At 54.0% G+C, this 22,426-nt stretch overlaps 1 protein-coding gene across 4 annotated transcripts in view; it reads right to left on the bottom strand.

The window, feature by feature from the left end:
• LOC140409375 (dynactin subunit 1-like) overlaps positions 1-22,426 on the bottom strand; it is a 276,463-nt gene that overhangs the window by 188,879 nt on the left and 65,158 nt on the right. The window contains exon 6 of one of the 4 annotated variants that reach the window (XM_072497822.1): positions 12,293-12,310. The exons of the other annotated variants lie outside the window; for them this stretch is intronic. Coding sequence (XP_072353923.1) covers positions 12,293-12,310 — 18 coding nt within the window. The remainder of the gene's footprint in view (positions 1-12,292; positions 12,311-22,426) is intronic. 4 annotated transcript variants of the gene reach the window in all.

The following is a 22,426-nucleotide window of genomic DNA, read 5'->3' as shown; positions in this document are numbered from 1 at the left end:
ACAACCCACACACAGACTGACCACAACCCACACACAGACTGACCACAACCCACACAGACTGACCACAACCCACACACACACTGACCACAACCCACACCGACTGACCACATCCCACACAGACTGACCACAACCCACACAGACTGACCACAACCCACACAGACTGACCACAACCCACACAGACTGACCACAACCCACACAGACTGACCACAACCCACACACAGACTGACCACAACCCACACAGACTGACCACAACCCACACACACACTGACCACAACCCACACCGACTGACCACAGCCCACACAGACTGACCACAACCCACACAGACTGACCACAACCCACACAGACTGACCACAACCCACACACAGACTGACCACAACCCACACAGACTGACCACAACCCACACACAGACTGACCACATCCCACACAGACTGACCACAACCCACACACAGACTGACCACAACCCACACAGACTGACCACAACCCACACACAGACTGACCACAACCCACACAGACTGACCACAAACCACACAGACTGACCACAACCCACACAGACTGACCACAACCCACACAGACTGACCACAGCCCACACAGACTGACCACAACCCACACACAGACTGACCACATCCCACACACAGACTGACCACAACCCACACACAGACTGACCACAACCCACACACAGACTGACCATAACCCACAGACTGACCACAACCCACACAGACTGACCACAACCCACACAGACTGACCACAACCCACACACACACTGACCACAACCCACACAGACTGACCACAACCCACACAGACTGACCACAACCCACACAGACTGACCACAACCCACACAGACTGACCACAACCCCCACACAGACTGACCACAACCCACACAGACTGACCACAAACCACACAGACTGACCACAACCCACACACAGACTGACCACAACCCACACAGACTGACCACAACCCACACAGACTGACCACAACCCACACACAGACTGACCACAACCCACACAGACTGACCACAACCCACACAGACTGACCACAACCCACACAGACTGACCACAACCCACACACAGACTGACCACAACCCACACAGACTGACCACAACCCACACAGACTGACCACAACCCACACACAGACTGACCACAACCCACACAGACTGACCACAACCCACACAGACTGACCACAACCCACACAGACTGACCACAACCCACACACAGACTGACCACAACCCACACAGACTGACCACAACCCACACAGACTGACCACAACCCACACAGACTGACCACAACCCACACAGACTGACCACAACCCACACACAGACTGACCACAACCCACACAGACTGACCACAACCCACACAGACTGACCACAACCCACACAGACTGACCACAACCCACACACAGACTGACCACAACCCACACACAGACTGACCACAACCCACACACAGACTGACCACAACCCACACACAGACTGACCACAACCCACACAGACTGACCACAACCCACACACAGACTGACCACAACCCACACAGACTGACCACAACCCACACACAGACTGACCACAACCCACACAGACTGACCACAACCCACACACAGACTGACCACAACCCACACACAGACTGACCACAACCCACACAGACTGACCACAACCCACACACAGACTGACCACAACCCACACACAGACTGACCACAACCCACACACAGACTGACCACAACCCACACAGACTGACCACAACCCACACACAGACTGACCACAACCCACACACAGACTGACCACAACCCACACAGACTGACCACAACCCACACACAGACTGACCACAACCCACACACAGACTGACCACAACCCACACACAGACTGACCACAACCCCCACACAGACTGACCACAACCCACACACAGACTGACCACAACCCCCACACAGACTGACCACAACCCACACACAGACTGACCACAACCCACACACAGACTGACCACAACCCACACAGACTGACCACAACCCACACACAGACTGACCACAACCCACACAGACTGACCACAACCCACACAGACTGACCACAACCCACACACACTGACCACAACCCACACAGACTGACCACAACCCACACACAGACTGACCACAACCCACACAGACTGACCACAACCCACACACAGACTGACCACAACCCACACAGACTGACCACAACCCACACACAGACTGACCACAACCCACACACAGACTGACCACAACCCACACACAGACTGACCACAACCCACACACAGACTGACCACAACCCACACACTCCTTCAATCCATAATGCAAGCAGCGATCTAAACGCATCACACACCCTCCTCTACCCGCCCACACCCGCCCCTCGCTCACACCCGCCCCTTGCTCACACCCGCCCCTCGCTCACACCCGCCGCCCGCTCACCCCCGCCGCTCGCTCACCCCCGCCGCTCGCTCACCCCCGCCGCTCGCTCACCCCCGCCGCTCGCTCACACCCATTCACACCCGCCGCTCACTCACACCCGCCACTCGCTCACACCCGCCGCCCGCTCACACCCGCTCACCCCCGCCGCTCGCTCACCCCCGCCGCTCGCTCACACCCGCCGCTCGCTCGCCGCCCGCTCACACCCGCCGCTCACACTCAACACCCGTTCGCTCACACTCAACACCCGCTCGCTCACACGTTGACACAACACCCGCTCACTCGCACACATGCTCACACTCACGTGCATGCTCACACTCGCACGCTCACCCGCACGCTCACACTCACACTCGTGCCCACAGGCTCACACTCGCTCCTGCACACTCGCTCCTGCACACTTGCACCCGCACGCTCACACTCGCACCCGTAGGCTCACACTCAAACCCGCAGGCTCACTCACACTAACACCCACACGCTCACTCACACCCGCTCGCTCACACTCACACCCGCAGGCTCACACTCACACCCGCTCGCTCACACTCAATACCCGCAGGCTCACACGCAACCGCCACCCGCTCACACCCGCCACCCGCTCACACCCGCCGCTCGCTCACACCCGCTCACACCCGCCGCTCACTCACACCCGCTCACACCCGCCACTCACTCACACCCATTCACACCCGCCGCTCACTCACACCCGCCGCTCGCTCACACCCGCCCCTCGCTCACACCCGCCCCTCGCTCACACCCGCCCCTCGCTCACACCCGCCCCTCGCTCACACCCGCCCCTCGCTCACACCCGCCCCTCGCTCACCCCCGCCGCCCGCTCACACCCGCTCACCCCCGCCGCTCGCTCACACCCGCCGCTCGCTCACACCCGCCCCTCGCTCACACCCGCCCCTCGCTCACCCCCGCCGCCCGCTCACACCCTCCGCTCGCTCACCCCCGCCGCTCGCTCACACCCGCTCACGCCCGCCGCCCGCTCATGCCCGCCGCCCACCGCCCGCTCACACCCGCCGCCCGCTCACACCCGCCGCCCGCTCACACCCGCCGCCCGCTCACACCCGCCGCCCGCTCACACCCGCCGCCCGCTCACACCCGCCGCCCGCTCACACCCGCCGCTCGCTCACACTCAACACCCGCTCGCTCACACTCAACACCCGCTCGCTCACACTCAACACCCGCTCGCTCACACTCACACCCGCTCGCTCACACTCACACCCGCTCGCTCACACTCAACACCCGCTCGCTCACACTCAACACCCGCAGGCTCACACGCTGACACAACACCCACGCACCCCCGCCCGCTCACACTCACAGGCTCACTCACACCCGCTCGCGCACACTCAACACCCGCACGCTCACACGCTGACACAACACCCGCTCACTCGCACCCACATGCTCACACTCACACCCACATGCTCACACTCGCACCCACATGCTCACACTCGCACGCATGCTCACGCTCACGTGCATGCTCACACTCACGCCCGCACGCTCACACTCACGCCCGCACGCTCACACTCACGCCCACAGGCTCACACTCGCTCCTGCACACTCGCTCCTGCACACTCGCACCCGCACGTTCACACTCGCACCCGCACGTTCACACTCGCACCCGCACGTTCACACTCGCACCCGCACGTTCACACTCGCACCCGCCGCTCACTCACACCCGCCGCTCACTCACACTCAACACCCGCTCGCTCACACTCACATGCTCACACTCAACACCCGCTCGCTCACACTCAACACCCGCAGGCTCACACGCTGACACAACACCCGCGCACCCCCGCCCGCTCACACTCACACCCGCAGGCTCACTCACACCCGCTCGCTCACACTCAACACCCGCACGCACATGCTCACACTCACATGCATGCTCACACTCACACCCGCACGCTCACACTCACACCCGCACGCTCACACTCACACCCGCACGCTCACACTCACACCCGCACGCTCACACTCACACCCGCACGCTCACACTCGCTCCTGCACGCTCGAACCCGCACGCTCACACTCGCGCCCACAGGCTCACACTCGCTCCTGCACACTCGCTCCTGCACACTCGCACCCGCAGGTTCACACTCGCACCCGCAGGTTCACACTCGCACCCACACGCTCACTCACACCCGCTCGCTCACACACAACACCCGCTCGCTCACACTCACACCCGCAGGCTCGCACGCAACAGCCACACGCTCACACGCTGACACACCTGCACACTCGCACCCACAAGCTCGCACTTGCATGCTCACACTTGCACCTGCATGCTCACACTCGCACACATGATCACACTCACACACAGACGCTCACACTCACACACATGCGCACACTTGCATCCTCACACTCACACACATGCTCACACTCGCACTCACACACTTACACTCGTGCCCACACGCTCACACTTGCTCCTGCACACTCGAACCCGCAGCCTCACACTCGCTCCTGCACACTCGCACCCGCATGCTCGCTCACACTAACACCCACCCACTCGCTCACACTCAGCACCCGCATGCTCACATGCTGACACAATACCTGCACACTCGCACTTGCATGCTTGCACATCCTCTCACCCCCGGCCGCGCACACTCACCCCCGGCCGCGCACACTCACCCCCGGCCGCGCACACTCACCCCCGGCCGCGCACACTCACCCCCGGCCGCGCACACTCACCCCCGGCCGCGCACACTCACCCCCGGCCGCGCACACTCACCCCCGGCCGCGCACACTCACCCCCGGCCGCTCACACTCACCCCCGGCCGCTCACACTCACCCCCGGCCGCTCACACTCACCCACACCCGCCCGCACTCTCACTCACACCCGCCCGCACTCACTCGTGCCTGCACTCTCACACTCACTCGTGCCCGCACTGTCACACTCACCCGCACACCCGCCCACACGCAAGCTGACATCCACCCGCACGCCCGCCCGTTGACGCCCGCACGCTGACATCCGCCCGCACGCCCGCCAGTGAGTTTGAAGACAAGGGTGTGCTGAGTGAATGGCAGCACCAGGAAGCTCAGTGGGACACAGGGATCTTGGGCTGTTTGTTCACAGATGTCTGAAGGCGGCAGAACAGATCAGGAGGCTGATGGAATACTAGCCTTTATCAGGCATGGTACAGGTTTCTAGAGCAAGGAGCTTTATTGGAGCTGTACAGGAGTTTGTTTAGGCCCCAGCTGGAGTTCTGTGTTCTGGTCACCACACTGCAGGAAGGATGCGACTGGACCAGAGAGGGTACACAGGAGATTCACCAGGATGTTGCCTGGGCTGCAACATTTGAGCTTTGAAGAGAGGCTGGATAGGCCGGAGTTGTTTTCTCTCAGAGACAGAGACAGAGAGGCGACCTGATTCAGGCGTGTAATATTATGAGGGGTACGGACAGGATAATAATAATCTTTTAAGTGGCCTTACATTAACACTGCAATGAAGTTACTGTGAAAATTCCCTAGTCGCCACATTCCGGCGCCTGCTTGGGTACACAGAGGGAGAATTGAGAATGTCCAATCCACCTAACCTGCACATCTTTGGACTGTGGGAGGAAACCGGAGCACCCGGAGGAAACCCACGCACACACGGGGAGAATGTGCAGACTCCGCACAGACAGTGACCCAGCGGGGAATCGAACCTGGCGCTCTGAAGCAGCAGTGCTAACCACTGAGCTACCGGAATCAAACCTGGGACGGATACAAATAAGAACATCAGAACTAGGAGGAGTCGGCCATCTGGCCCCTCGAGCCTGCTTCGCCATTTAATGAGATCATGGCTGATCTTTGTGGACTCAGCTCCACTCTCCCGCCCGAACCCCCGAAAGTGGCTGTTCCCCTTACTTGAAGGGTCAATAATGAATGAAGAGGCATAATTTTAAGGTGAGGGGCAGGAGGCTGAGGGGGGATTGGGGGGAAATGTTTTTCACACAGAGGGTGGTGGGAAATGGGAATGCACGGCCTGCGAGGGGAGGAGAGGCAGGAAACCCCCTCTGCTGGCCGTGCATTCCACACACCCACCACTCTCTGTGTCAAGAACCTCTGACATCTCCCCTACACCTTCCTCCAATCACCTTAAAATGATGCCCCCTCGTGACAGCCATTTCCACCCTGGGGAAAGTCTCTGGCTATCCACTCTATCCATGCCTCTCATCACCTTGTACACCTCGATCAAGTCACCTCTCTGCCTTCTCCGCTCCAGTGAGAAAAGCCCGAGCCATAAGACATGCCCTCCAGTCCAGGCAGCATCCTGGTAAATCTCCTCTGCACCCTCTCCAAAGTATCCACATCCTTCCTATAATGAGGCGACCAGAACTGGACACAATATTCCAAGTGTGGTCTAACCAGGGTTTTATAAAGCTGCAGCAAAACCTCACGGCTCTTAAACTCAATCCCCCTGTTAATGAAAGTCAACACACCGTACGCCTTCTTAACAACCCTATCAACCTGGGTGGCAACTTTGAGGGATCTATGTACGTGGACCCCAAGATCCCTCTGTTCCTCCACACTTCCGAGAATCCTGCCTTTAACCCTGTATTCAGCATTCAAATTCGACCTTCCAAAATGAATCACTTCACATTTATCTGGGTTGAACTCCCAGTTCAACCCAGCAGCAAGGTAGCCTTGTGGATAGCACAATTGCTTCACAGCTCCAGGGTCCCAGGTTCGATTCCGGCTTGGGTCACTGTCTGTGCGGAGTCTGCACGTTCTCCCCGTGTGTGCGTGGGTTTCCTCCGGGTGCTCCGGTTTCCTCCCACAGTCCAAAGATGTGCAGGTTAGGTGGATTGGCCGTGATAAATTGCCATTGGGGCCAAAATTGCCCTTAGTGTTGGGTGGGGTTACTGGGTTATGGGGATAGGGTGGAGGTGTTGACCTTGGGTAGGGTGCTCTTTCCAAGAGCCGGTGCAGACTCGATGGGCCGAATGGCCTCCTTCTGCACTGTAAATTCTATGAAATCATCTGCCACTTCTCAGCCCAGCTCTGCATCCTGTCAATGTCCTGTTGGAACCTGCAACAACCCTCAACACTATCTACAACTCCCCCAACCTTCGTGTCATCGGCAAACCTACTAACCCACCCTTCCACTTCCTCATTCAAGTCATTTATAAAAACCACAAAGAGCAGAGGTCCCAGGACAGGTCCTTGTGGGACACCACTGGTCACTGACCACCAGGCGGAATACTTTCCATCCACTACCACTCACTATCTTCTTTCAGACAGCCAATTCTGTATCCAGACAGTCAAATTTCCCTGTATCCCATGCCCCCTAACTTTCTGAATGAGCCTACCATGGGGAACCTTATCAAATGCCTTACTGAAATCCATATACACCACATCCACTGCCCGACCTTCATCAATGTGTCTCGTCACATCCTCAAAGAATTCAATGAGGCTTGTGAGGCGTGACCTGCCCCTCACAAACCCATGCTGACTATCTTTAATCAAACTGTTTTTCTAAATAATCATAAATCCTGTCTCTCAGAATCCTTTCCAGTATTTTGCTCACCACAGACGTAAGACTGATGGGTCTGTAATTCCCAGGGATTTCCCTAGTCCCTTTCTTGAACAGGGGAACAACATTCGCCTCCCTCCAATCATCCGGTACTACTCCAGTGGAGAGGACGCAAAGATCATCGCCAACGGCGCAGCAATCTCCTCCCTCGCTTCCCGTAGTAACCTTGGGTATATCCCGTCAGGCCCAGGGGACTTATCTATCCTGAGGCTTTTCAACATTTCCAGCACATCCTCCTTCTTCATACCAACCTGTTTGAGTCTATTAACCTGATTCATGCTGTTGCCAAGGTCCCTCTCTCTAGTGAATACTGAAGCAAAGTTTCATTTAGTGCCTCCCCCATCTCCTCAGACTCTAGGCACAAGGTCCCTCCACTGTCCCTGATCGGCCCGACTCTCACCCTGATCGTCCAAGGGGCTGGTTTAGCACAGTGGGCAGACCAGCAGCGCGGGTTCGATTCCCGTACCAGCCTCCCCGAACAGGCGCCGGAATGTGGCGACGAGGGGCTTAGAACATAGAACACAGAACTGTCCAGCACAGGACAGGCCCTTCGGCCCACCATGTTGTGCCGAACTCGTCTGAAACTAAGATCAAATCAACCTTCTCCCAATCATTCTAGTGCCCTCCATGTGCCACCCAATCACCGCTTGAAAGTTCCGAAAGTGTCCGACTCCACTACTATAGCTGGGAGTGCGTTCCACGACCCAACCACTCTCTGGGTAAAGAACCTACCTCTGACATCCCTCCTATATCTCCAACCGTTAACCTTATAGTTATGCCCCTTGTAACAGCTACATCCACCCGAGGAAAAAGTCGCTGAATGTCCACTATATCTATCCCTCTCATCATCTTATAAACCTCAAATAAGTCATCTCTCATCCTCCTTCGCCCCAATGAGAAAAGCCCTAGCTCCCTCAACCTTTCCTCATAAGACCTACCCTCCAATCCAGGCAGCATCCTGGTAAATCTCCTTTGCACCCTTTCCAAAGCTTCCACATCCTTCCTGTAATGAGGTGACCAGAACTGCACACAATACTCCATAAGACCCTAAGACATAGGAGCAGAAGTAAGGCCATTCGGCCCATTGAGTCCGCTCCACCATTCAATCATGGCTGATTTCAACTCCATTTACCCGCGCTCTCTCCAATAAGACCATCCAAATGTGGTCTAACCAAGGTCTTGTACAGTTGCAGCATAACCTCATGGCTCTAAAACTCAAGCCCCCGTTAATAAATGCTCACACACTATCGGCTTTCTTCACGGCTCTATCCACTTGGGTGGCAACTTTCAGAGGTCTATAGACATGAACGCCGAGATCTCTCTGCTCCTCCACATTCTTCAGAACCCTGCCGTTAACCATGTAATTCGCATTCAAATTTGTCCTACCAAAATGAATCACCTCCCACTTATCAGGGTTAAACTCCATCTGCCACATTCCAGCCCAGCTCTGCATCCTATCAATGTCTCTTTGCAGCCGACAACAGTCCTCCACATTATCCACTACTCCACCAATCTTGTTGTCATCAGCAAATTTGCTGACCCACCCTTCAACTCCATCATCCAACCCATTGATAAAAATCACAAATAGCAGAGGACCCAGCACTGATCCCTGTGGCACACCGCTGGTGACTGGGCTCCAGGATGAAAATTTACCATCGACCACCACCCTCTGTCTTCTCTGTGATAGCCAGTTACTGTTCCAATTGGCCAAATTTCCCTCTATGCCAACCTCCTTACTTTCTGCATGAGCCGACCATGGGTCACCTGATCAAACACCTTACTAAAATCCATGTAGACGACATCAACTGCTCTACCTTCATCTATGTACTTAGTTACCTCCTCAAAGAATACAATCAAACTTGTGAGGCAAGACTTATCCCTCACAAATCCATGCTGACTATCCTGGATTAAGCTGTATCTTTCCAAATGATCATAAATCCTATCCCTCAGGACCCTTTCCAATAATTTACCTAACACTGAAATGAGACTAACCGGCCTATAATTCCCAGGGTTATATCTATTCCCTTTCTTGAACAAGGGGACAACATTCGCCTCTCTCCAGCCTTCCGGCACTATTCCTGTAGACAGTGAGGGCATAAAGATCAAAGCCAAAGGCTCATCCCTTGCCTCCCAAAGAATCCTAGGATATATCCCATCAGGCCCAGGGGACTTGTCTATCCTCAGGCTTCTCAAAATTTCGAACACATCTTCCTTCCGAATATCTACCTCCTCCAGCCTACCAGCCTGTATCGCACTATCCTCCTCCACAACATGGCCCCTCTCCTTTGTGAACACTGAAGAAAAGTATTCATTTAGGGCCTCTCCTATATTTTCTCACATAAGTGTAGAACGCCTTGGGGTTTTCCCTAATCCTTCTCGCCAGGGCTTTTTCATGCCACTTCTAGCTCTCCTAAGTCCATTTTTGAGTTCCTTCCTGGCTACCTTGTAACCCTCTAGAGCCGAGTCAGATCCTTGCTTCCTCAACCTTACGGAAGTTTCCTTCTTCCTCTTCACTAGAAGCTCCACTTCTCTTGTCATCCACGGCTCCTTCACCTTCCCATTCCTTCCTCGTCTCAGTGGGACAAAACTATCCAGCACTCGCAGCAAGTGCTCCTTAAACAACCCCCACATTTCTGTTGTGCATTTCCCTGAGAACAATTGTTCCCACTTTATGCTCCTCAGCTCCTGTCTAATGGCAGTATAATTTCCCCTCCCCCAATTAAATACCTTCCCACACTGTCTGTTCCTATCCCTCTCCATGACTATGGTAAAGGTCAAGGAGTTGTGGTCACTGTCACCGAAATGCTCTCCCACCGAGACATCTGACACCTGGCCTGGTTCGTTGCCGAGCACCAAGTCCAATACGGCCCTCCCCCCCCACCCCCCCGAGTCGGCCAATCTACATATTGTGTCAGTTCCTTCCTGGACACACCTGACAAAATCTGCTCCATCCAAACCATTTGCACTAAGGAGGTTCCAGTCAATATTAGGGAAGTTGAAGTCACCCATGACAACAACTCTGTTACTTCTGCACCTTTCCAAGATTGGTCACCCAATCTGTTCCTCTATCTCTCTGCTGCTATTGGGGGGTCTATAGAAAACTCCTTTCTTGTACTATCTCCTTTTCTGCAGCTGTGGTGCACTCCCTCATTAACAGTGCCACTCCCCCTCCTCTTTTACCTCCCTCCCTATTCTTCTGAAAACATCTAAATCCCGGAACATCTAACAACCATTCCTGTCCCTGTGAAATCCATGTCTCCGTCATGGCCACAACATCGTAGTTCCAAGTACTGATCCATACTCTAAGTTCATCGCCCTAATTCCTGACACTCTTTGCATTGAAACAGACACACTTTAACCCATTCCCCTGAGTGCAACTTTGCCCCATCAACTGTCTAGCCTTCCTCACAGACTCGCTGCATACTATTTCTGCCTGTTCGACAGCTACCCTATCCTCTGATCCATAGCTCTGGTTCCCATCCCCCTGCCAAACTAGTTTAAACCCTCCCAAAGAACCCTAGCAAACCTCCCGCCCAGGATATTGGTGCCCCTCCAGTTGGAGTGTTGTTGGAGCTGTGCTCATCCAGCCAAGTGGAGAGTATTCCATTACACTCCTGACTTGTGCCTTGTCGATGGTGGACAGGCTTTGGGGAGTCAGGAGGCGAGTGCTTAGATGAGCACTTGGAATGTCGTAACATTCAAGGCTGTGGGCCAAGGGCTCGGAAGTGGGATTAGTGCAGAGGGCCTCTTCTGTACTGTGTGATCCTGTGAACGAACACGCATACACACACGTGTGCGCAATGCTCAGACAGATGCGCGCGCAACGCTCTGACAGACGCCATGCAATGAATCTTCAGATTGACACACGCACAACAGTCAGACACACGCACAACAGTCAGACACACGCACAACAGTCAGACACACGCACAACAGTCAGACACACGCACAACAGTCAGACACACGCACCACAGTCAGACACACGCACCACAGTCAGACACACGCACCACAGTCAGACACACGCACAACAGTCAGACACACGCACAACAGTCAGACACACGCACAACAGTCAGACACACGCACAACAGTCAGACACACGCACAACAGTCAGACACACGCACAACAGTCAGACACACGCACCACACAACATTGTGCATCACCCAGAGATTGCTATGAAAGAATCCCCCGGGAAATGTGTGCACCAACGCCAGAGAACGATGTTTACAATTATAATTCATGCAGCATTCTTCAGTCACAATATACAAGCAAAGGAACCTTCTGGAAATTTAAACATTAGAAAAAATAGAATTTTACTGCAGGCAATAATTAAAAATGAGGAAGAGTGGAGATTGAAGCATGCAGAAACTGGGAATGGTAAAGGTTAGTCTGTACCTTTCTCACGGTTGGGGTCTGTCGCATCATTACGTAAAGGATACAAGACAGTGTCAGATATTAAGATGAAGGCAAATTTTTACTGGATGATCTTGCTCAGCTGCTTTGCAATGCCTGCAAATGGCTGCAGTGTTAGACTGGAGGCTCTGTGCAAAGAGGCAGTACGAACCCCACTCGACTGTGGGTCCAGAGAGAGAGGGAAGGAGGGAGGGAGAGAAGAGGGAACGCACACGACAGACAGCCAGAGGCACAACCTCGAGCCAAACACCAAGCTTGCCCGCTACTTGCTCACGTCCGTCAGCCTGCTGCTAATGCCGACCTGCCGATCCTGTGCCAACACCCCTGAACTAGTGATGAGATCAGTGCAGCTCTCCTCGCTCGCACAGGCAGCTGGGAAATGCAGAGTCCCACAGCTCAGCACACTGATCCAATGTTTTCCCGAGGAGATGCTGGAGCCTGAGGTACTCCTGTGTAACTTAGCAACAGGAGACATTTGGCAGAGTGACAGATTGTCTCTCCATCTCTGCCCCTCCCCCTCAGCCTCAAACACAATGGAGCAGATTGGAGAGAGTGACATTTCACTGCATTCTCCCTCAGCGTACAGCATCCCCTCTGTCCCGTTCACCATCACTGTCAAATCACATCAGAGCACAAGAGAAGGCCATTCGCCCCATTGCCTCCGTCCTGGCTCTCTACAAGTGCTTTTTCATCTTAGCCTCACACATATCTCCTCTTCTGACAATTACACAATTCCATTTTGAATGCTTCAGTTAAGCAAGCACCGACCACACTCTCAAGTGTGTCATTCATTCAGTTTTAAAGTGCTGGTGGACAAGGATAAGAGTGGTCCGAGGGTGAATGTGCTAAATTGGGGGAAGGCTAATTATAACAATATTAGGCGGGAACTGAAGAACCTAGATTGGGGGCGGATGTTTGAGGGTAAATCAACATCTGACATGTGGGAGGCTTTCAAGTGTCAGTTGAAAGGAATACAGGACCGGCATGTTCCTGTGAGGAAGAAAGATAAATACGGCAATTTTCGGGAACCTTGGATGACGAGTGATATTGTAGGCCTCGTCAAAAAGAAAAAGGAGGCATTTGTCAGGGCTAAAAGGCTGGGAACAGACGAAGCCTGCGTGGAATATAAGGAAAGTAGGAAGGAACTTAAGCAAGGAGTCAGGAGGGCTAGAAGGGGTCATGAAAAGTCATTGGCAAATAGGGTTAAGGAAAATCCCAAGGCTTTTTACACGTACATAAAAAGCAAGAGGGCAGCCAGGGAAAGGGTTGGCCCACTGAAGGATAGGCAAGGGAATCTATGTGTGGAGCCAGAGGAAATGGGCGAGGTACTAAATGAATACTTTGCATCAGTATTCACCAAAGAGAAGGAATTGGTAGATGTTGAGTCTGGAGAAGGGGGTGTAGATAGCCTGGGTCACATTGAGATCCAAAAAGACGAGGTGTTGGGTGTCTTAAAAAATATTAAGGTACATAAGTCCCCAGGGCCTGATGGGATCTACCCCAGAATACTGAAGGAGGCTGGAGAGGAAATTGCTGAGGCCTTGACAGAAATCTTTGGATCCTCACTGTCTTCAGGTGATGTCCCGGAGGACTGGAGAATAGCCAACGTTGTTCCTCTATTTAAGAAGGGTAGCAAGGATAATCCAGGGAACTACAGGCCGGTGAGCCTTACGTCAGTGGTAGGGAAATTACTGGAGAGAATTCTTCGAGACAGGATCTACTCCCATTTGGAAGCAAATGGACGTATTAGTGAGAGGCAGCACGGTTTTGTGAAGGGGAGGTCGTGTCTCACTAACTTGATAGAGTTTTTCGAGGAGGTCACTAAGATGATTGATGCAGGTAGGACAGTGGATGTTGTCCATATGGACTTCAGTAAGGCCTTTGACAAGGTCCCTCATGGTAGACTAGTACAAAAGGTGAAGTCACACGGGATCAGGGGTGAGCTGGCAAGGTGGATACAGAACTGGCTAGGTCATAGAAGGCAGAGAGTAGCAATGGAAGGATGCTTTTCTAATTGGAGGGCTGTGAACAGTGGTGTTCCACAGGGATCAGTGCTGGGACCTTTGCTCTTTGTAGTATATATAAATGATTTGGAGGAAAATGTCACTGGTCTGATTAGTAAGTTTGCAGACGACACAAAGGTTGGTGGAATTGCGGATAGCGATGAGGACTGTCAGAGAATACAGCAGGATTTAGATTGTTTGGAGACTTGGGCGGAGAGATGGCAGATGGAGTTTAATCCGAACAAATGTGAGGTAATGCATTTTGGAAGGTCTAATGCAGGTAGGGAATATACAGTGAATGGTAGAACCCTCAAGAGTATTGAAAGTCAGAAAGATCTGGGTGTACAGGTCCACAGGTCACTGAAAGGGGCAACACAGGTGGAGAAGGTAGTCAAGAAGGCATACGGCATGCTTGCCTTCATTGGCCGGGGCATTGAGTATAAGAATTGGCAAGTCATGTTGCGGCTGTATAGAACCTTAGTTAGGCCACACTTGGAGTATAGTGTTCAATTCTGGTCGCCACACTACCAGAAGGATGTGGAGGCTTTAGAGAGGGTGCAGAAGAGATTTACCAGAATGTTGCCTGGTATGGAGGGCATTAGCTATGAGGAGCGGTTGAATAAACTCGGTTTGTTCTCACTGGAACGAAGGAGGTTGAGGGGCGACCTGATAGAGGTCTACAAAATTATGAGGGGCATAGACAGAGTGGATAGTCAGAGGCTTTTCCCCAGGGTAAAGGGGTCAATTATTAGGGGGCATAGGTTTAAGGTGCGAGAGGCAAGGTTTAGAGTAGATGTACGAGGCAAGTTTTTTACGCAGAGGGTAGTGGGTGCCTGGAACTCACTACCGGAGGAGGTGGTGGAAGCAGGGACGAGTGACATTTAAGGGGCGTTTTGACAAATACATGAATAGGATGGGAATAGAGGGATACGGACCCAGGAAGTGTAGAAGATTGGAGTTTAGTCGTCTGCATGGTCGGCACGGGCTTGGAGGGCCGAAGGGCCTGTTCCTGTGCTGTACATTTCTTTGTTCGTTGTTCAGACAGTACATTCCGGATCCCAACCTCTCGCTGTGTGAACCTGCCTCCACCACACTCTCAGACAGTGCATTCCAGATCCTAACCTCTCGCTGTGTGAACCTGCCTCCACCACACTCTCAGACAGTGCATTCCAGATCCTAACCACTCGCTGCATGAATCTGCCTCCACCACACTCTCAGACAGTGCGGGGTGATGAGTGATTTGGAGGGGAACCTCCAGGTGGTGGTGTTCCCAGGTCTCTGCTGCTCTTGGACGGCACGGTAGCACAGTGGTTAGCACTGTTGCTTCACAGCGCCAGGGCCCCAGGTTCGATTCCCAGCTTGGGTCACTGTCTGTGCGGAGTCTGCACGTTCTCCCCGTGTCTGCGTGGGTTTCCTCCGGGTGCTCCGGTTTCCTCCCACAATCCCGAAAGACATGCTGTTAGGTGAATTGGACATTCTGAATCCTCCCTCTGTGTACCCGAACAGGTGCCGGAGTGTGGCGACTAGGGGCTTTTCACAGTAACTTCATTGCAGTGTTAATGTAAGCCTACTTGTGACAATAATAAAGATTATTATTGTCCTTTGAGATGGGAGTGGGTTTTGGAAGGTACAGTCTAAGGAACCTTGGTGAGTTACTGCAGTGCATCTTGTAGACGGTACACACGGCTGTCACTGTGTCGGTGGGGGAGGGAGTGAATGTTTGTGGACGGGGCAGCAATCAAGCGGGGCTGCTTTGTCCTGGATGGTGTCGAGCTTCTTGAGTGTTGTTGGAGCTGCGCTCATCCAGGCAAGTGGAGAGTATTCCATCACACTCCTGACTTGTGCCGTGTGGATGGTGGACAGGCTTTGGGAAGTCAGGAGGTGGGTTACTCTTCGCAGGAATCCCAGCCTCTGACCGGCCCTGGGAGCCACAGTATTAATGTGGCTGGGTCCAGTTCAGTTTCTGATCAATGGTAACCCCAGGATGTTGATTGTGGGGATTCAGCGATGGTAATGCTATTGAATGTCAAAGGGCGGTGGTTAGATCCTCTCTTGTAGGAGATGGTCATTGCCGGGCCCTTGTGTGGCGTGAATGTAACTTGCCCCTTGTCAGCCCCGAGCCTGGATATTGTCCAGGTCTCGCTGCATTTGGACAGGGACTGGTTCGTTATCTGAGGAGTCGCGAATGGTGAACATTGTGCAGTCACCCGCAAACATCCCCACTTCTGACCTTATGACCTTTTGTTTCATCCATTTCATTTCATTTTTATTTTTATGATGGAGGGAAGGTGATTGATGAAGCAGCTGAAGATGGTTGGGCCGAGGACACCACCCTGAGGGACTCCTGCAGTGAGGTCCCAGGATTAAAATGACTGGCCTCCAACCACCACAACCAGCTTCCTTTGTGCCGGGTCTGACTCCACCCAGGGGACATTTTCCCCGATTCCCATTGGCTGGGTTGGATTTGTCCTGTTTCTCGTGTACAGGACACACCTGGACAATTTTCCACATTGCCAGGTGGATGCCAGTTGTACTGGAACAGCTTGGCTAGGGGTGCGGCAAGTTCTGGTGCAAGTCTTCAGTACTATTGCTCGGATGCTGTCAGGGCCCAGAGCCTTCGCAGTGTCCAGGGCCTTCAGACGTTTTGTGACATCACCGGGAGTGAATCGGATTGGCTGAAGACGGACATCTGTGATGCTGGGGCCCTCCGGAGGAGACCGAGACGGATCATCCACTCGGCACTCCCGGCTGAAGATTGCGAATGCCTCAGCCTTGTCTTCTGCACAGATGTCCTGGGCTCCTCCATCATTGAGGACGGGGATATTTGTGGAGCCTCCTCCTCCAGTGAGTTGTTTAATTGTCCACCACCATTCACCCTGGATGTGGCAGGACGGCAGAGCTTACATCTGATCCAATGGGTGTGGAATCGCTTAACTCTGTCTATTACTTCCTACTTATTTTGTTTCCCAATTAAGGGGCAATTTAGCGTGGCCAATCCACCTACCCTGCAAATCTTTGGGTTGTGGGGGTGAGACCCACAGAGATATAGGGAGAATGTGCAAACTCCACAGACAGTGACCCGGGATTGAGCCCGGGTCCTCGGTGCAGTGAAGCTTTCACTCGCTGCTTACCCTGTTTGGCTCACAGTCCTGTGTTGTAGCTTCTCCAGGTCTCCGCCTCATTGTTCGGTCTGCCTGGTGTTGCTCCTGGCACGCTCGCCTGCGCTCTTCACTGAGCCGGGGTTGGTCCCCTGGCTGGGTGGTCCTGGCAGAGTGGGGGATCTGCCGGGCCAGGAGGTTACAGATCGTGGTTGAAATGTGTTTAAGATAAAGATAGACAGTTTTTTGAAGAATAAAGGGATTAAGGGTTATGGTGTTCGGGCCGGAAAGTGGAGCTGAGTCCACAAAAGATCAGCCAGGATCTCATTGAATGGCGGAGCAGGCTCGAGGGGCCAGATGGCCGACTCCTGCTCCTAGTTCTTATGCTGCTGCCCCACAGCGCCTCATGGATGGCCAGTCTTGAGTTGCTACATCTGTTTGAAGTCTGTCCCGTTTAGCACAGTGGTAGTGCCACACAACACGATGGAGGGGATCCTCAATGTGAGGATAGGACTTTGTCTCCACATTATCATAGAATTTACAGTGCAGAAGGAGGCCATTCGGCCCATCGAGTCTGCACCGGCTCTTGGAAAGAGCACCCTACCCAAGGTCAACACCTCCGCCCTATCCCCATAACCCAGCAACCCCACCCAACACTAAGGGCAATTTTGGACACTAAGGGCAATTTATCATGGCCAATCCACCTAACCTGCACATCTTTGGACTGTGGGAGGATACTGGAGCACCCGGAGGAAACCCACGCACACACGGGGAGAACGTGCAGACTCCGCACAGACAGTGACCCAAGCCGGGAATCGAACCTGGGACCCTGGAGCTGTGAAGCAATTGTGCTATCCACAATGCTACCGTGCTGGACTGTGTGGTGGTCACTTCTACCGATACTGTCACGGACAGATGCATCTAATAACAATAATCGCTTATTGTCACAAGTAGGCTTCAATGAAGTTACTGTGAAAAGCCCCTCGTCACCACATTCCCACATACGGGAATCGAACCGTGCTGCTGGCATTATTCGGCATTACAAGCCAGCTGTTTAGCCCACTGTGCTAAACCAGCCCCCAATAGGTAGCTATTAGCAGGCAGGTTGGTGAGGGTGAGGTCAAGTACGTTTTTCCCTCTTGTTGGTTCCCTCACCACCTGCTGCAGTCCCAGTCTCGCAGCTCTGTCCCCGGCCAGCTCGGTCTGTCCACACCACCTGCTGCAGTCCCAGTCTCGCAGCTCTGTCCCCGGCCAGCTCGGTCTGTCCACACCACCTGCTGCAGTCCCAGTCTCGCAGCTCTGTCCCCGACCAGCTCGGTCTGTCCCTCACCACCTGCTGCAGTCCCAGTCTCGCAGCTCTGTCCCCGACCAGCTCGGTCTGTCCCTCACCACCTGCTGCAGTCCCAGTCTCGCAGCTCTGTCCTCGGCCAGCTCGGTCTGTCCCTCACCACCTGCTGCAGTCCCAGTCTCGCAGCTCTGTCCCCACCCAGCTCGGACTGTCCCTCACCACCTGCTGCAGTCCCAGTCTCGCAGCTCTGTCCCCGACCAGCTCGGTCTGTCCCTCACCACCTGCTGCAGTCCCAGTCTCGCAGCTCTGTCCCCGGCCAGCTCGGTCTGTCCCTCACCACCTGCTGCAGTCCCAGTCTGGCAGCTCTGTCCCCGGCCAGCTCGGTCTGTCCCTCACCACCTGCTGCAGTCCCAGTCTCGCAGCTCTGTCCCCGGCCAGCTCGATCTGTCCCTCACCACCTGCTGCAGTCCCAGTCTCGCAGCTCTGTCCCCGGCCAGCTCGGTCTGTCCCTCACCACCTGCTGCAGTCCCAGTCTCGCAGCTCTGTCCCCGGCCAGCTCGGTCTGTCCCTCACCACCTGCTGCAGTCCCAGTCTCGCAGCTCTGTCCCCGGCCAGCTCGGTCTGTCCCTCACCACCTGCTGCAGTCCCAGTCTCGCAGCTCTGTCCCCGACCAGCTCGGTCTGTCCACACCACCTGCTGCAGTCCCAGTCTCGCAGCTCTGTCCCCGACCAGCTGGGTCTGTCCCTCACCACCTGCTGCAGTCCCAGTCTCGCAGCTCTGTCCCCGGCCAGCTCGGTCTGTCCCTCACCACCTGCTGCAGTCCCAGTCTGGCAGCTGTGTCCCTGGCCAGCTCGGTCTGTCCCTCACCACCTGCTGCAGTCCCAGTCTCGCAGCTCTGTCCCCGGCCAGCTCGGTCTGTCCCTCACCACCTGCTGCAGTCCCAGTCTCGCAGCTCTGTCCCCGGCCAGCTCGGTCTGTCCCTCACCACCTGCTGCAGTCCCAGTCTGGCAGCTCTGTCCCCGGCCAGCTCGGTCTGTCCCTCACCACCTGCTGCAGTCCCAGTCTCGCAGCTCTGTCCCCGACCAGCTCGGTCTGTCCCTCACCACCTGCTGCAGTCCCAGTCTCGCAGCTCTGTCCCCGACCAGCTCGGTCTGTCCACACCACCTGCTGCAGTCCCAGTCTCGCAGCTCTGTCCCCGGCCAGCTCAGTCTGTGGTGGTACTACCGAGCCGCTCTTGGTGACGGACATTGAAATCCGCCAATCCAGAGCACATTCTGCACCCTTGCCACCCTCAGTGCTTCCTCCAAGTGGTGTTCAACATGGAGGAGAACTGATTCATCAGCTGATGGAGGCCGGTACGCGGTAATCAGCAGGAGGTTTCCTGGCCCATGTTTAACCTGATGCCGCGAGATTTCATGGGGTCCAGAGCAGAGTCGATGTTGAGGACTCCCAGGCAATCCCTCCCTACTGTATGTTACTGTGCCACCACCTCTGCTGGGCCTGTCCTGCTGGTGGGGGATTAGTGAACCAGTGACTTTTACAACAATTGACACTGATTTCATCATTACACTTTTAATTTTAAATGTCACCATATGTTGTGGTGGGGTTCGAACCTGGGTTCCGAGGGCAGCACACTGGGTGACTGGATTAATAATCCAGTGACAAACCCACGACAGTACACCACCCCTTCCCCTGAATAACCCACTTGCTCTGGCACTCCATGCCCCGATCAATAAAACCCAGAACACTCTCTGCTTTCTTAATTGCTCTAACGGTACTGCCACCTTCATTGATCTATCCACAGATACACCTCGGTCCCTCTGCTCCTGCACCCACGTGTGAATTTCACCCTTTTTTATTTATCTCTCCATGTTCTTCCAACCAAAATGCATCCCCTCACATTTCTCAGTATTTTACTTCACCTGCCACCTACCAATATTTAACTTTGTCCTTTTAAAGTTCCACAATTCAAAGAACAAAGAATACAGCACAGGAACAGGCCCTTCGGCCCTCCAAGCCTGTACCGGTCATGATACCCCCCTTGGCCAAAACCCTCAGCACCTCCTCGTGCCGTGTCCCTCTCTCCCCGTCCTGTCCACGTGTTTGTCAAGCTGCCTTTTGAATGCCTTTAAACACATTTAAATCTGGGATAAATGATTTCTGCTATAAGTGAATCAGGATAAAGGTGGGAAGGAGGAGTTAAAATCTAAGATAAGCCAGGATTGTACAGAACAGCGGACCAGGTTCGATCGACCGAAAGCTCTATTCCTTGTATGCTTGAAAGATGAACTCTCCCAGGACAGGTACAGCACGGGGTTAGATACAGAGTAAAGCTCCCTCTACACTGTCCCCATCAAACACTCCCAGGACAGGTACAGCACGGGGTTAGATACAGAGTAAAGCTCCCTCTGCACTATCCCCATCAAACACTCCCAGGACAGGTACAGCACAGGGTTAGATACAGAGTAAAGCTCCCTCTACACTGTCCCCATCAAACACTCCCAGGACAGGTACAGCACGGGGTTAGATACAGAGTAAAGCTCCCTCTACACTGTCCCCCATCAAACACTCCCAGGACAGGTACAGCACGGGGTTAGATACAGAGTAAAGCTCCCTCTACACTGTCCCCCATCAAACACTCCCAGGACAGGTACAGCACGGGGTTAGATACAGAGTAAAGCTCCCTCTACACTGTCCCCATCAAACACTCCCAGGACAGGCACAGCACGGGGTTAGATACAGAGTAAAGCTCCCTCTACACTGTCCCCCATCAAACACTCCCAGGACAGGTACAGCACGGGGTTAGATACAGAGTAAAGCTCCCTCTACACTGTCCCCATCAAACACTCCCAGGACAGGCACAGCACGGGGTTAGATACAGAGTAAAGCTCCCTCTACACTGTCCCCCATCAAACACTCCCAGGACAGGTACAGCACGGGGTTAGATACAGAGTAAAGCTCCCTCTACACTGTCCCCATCAAACACTCCCAGGACAGGCACAGCACGGGGTTAGATACAGAGTAAAGCTCCCTCTACACCGTCCCCATCAAACACTCCCAGGACAGGTACAGCATGGGGTTAGATACAGAGTAAAGCTCCCTCTACACTGTCCCCCATCAAACACTCCCAGGACAGGCACAGCACGGGGTTAGATACAGAGTAAAGCTCCCTCTACACTGTCCCCCATCAAACACTCCCAGGACAGGCACAGCACGGGGTTAGATACAGAGTAAAGCTCCCTCTACACTGTCCCCCATCAAACATTCCCAGGACAGGTACAGCACGGGGTTAGATACAGAGTAAAGCTCCCTCTACACCGTCCCCATCAAACTCTCCCAGGACAGATACAGCACGGGGTTAGATACAGAGTAAAGCTCCCTCTACACTGTCCCCATCAAACACTCCCAGGACAGGTACAGCACGGGGTTAGATACAGAGTAAAGCTCCCTCTACACTGTCCCCATCAAACACTCCCACGACAGGTACAGCACGGGGTTAGATACAGAGTAAAGCTCCCTCTACACTGTCCCCATCAAACACTCCCAGGACAGGTACAGCACGGGGTTAGATACAGAGCAAAGCTCCCTCTACACTGTCCCCATCAAACACTCCCAGGACAGGTACAGCACGGGGTTAGATACAGAGTAAAGCTCCCTCTACACTGTCCCCATCAAAACACTCCCAGGACAGGTACAGCACGGGGTTAGATACAGAGTAAAGCTCCCT

This window comes from Scyliorhinus torazame, chromosome 3 (assembly GCF_047496885.1).
Source record: "Scyliorhinus torazame isolate Kashiwa2021f chromosome 3, sScyTor2.1, whole genome shotgun sequence".
Lineage (NCBI taxonomy): Eukaryota > Metazoa > Chordata > Chondrichthyes > Carcharhiniformes > Scyliorhinidae > Scyliorhinus > Scyliorhinus torazame.
This window is presented reverse-complemented; position numbering and strand designations above follow the sequence as displayed.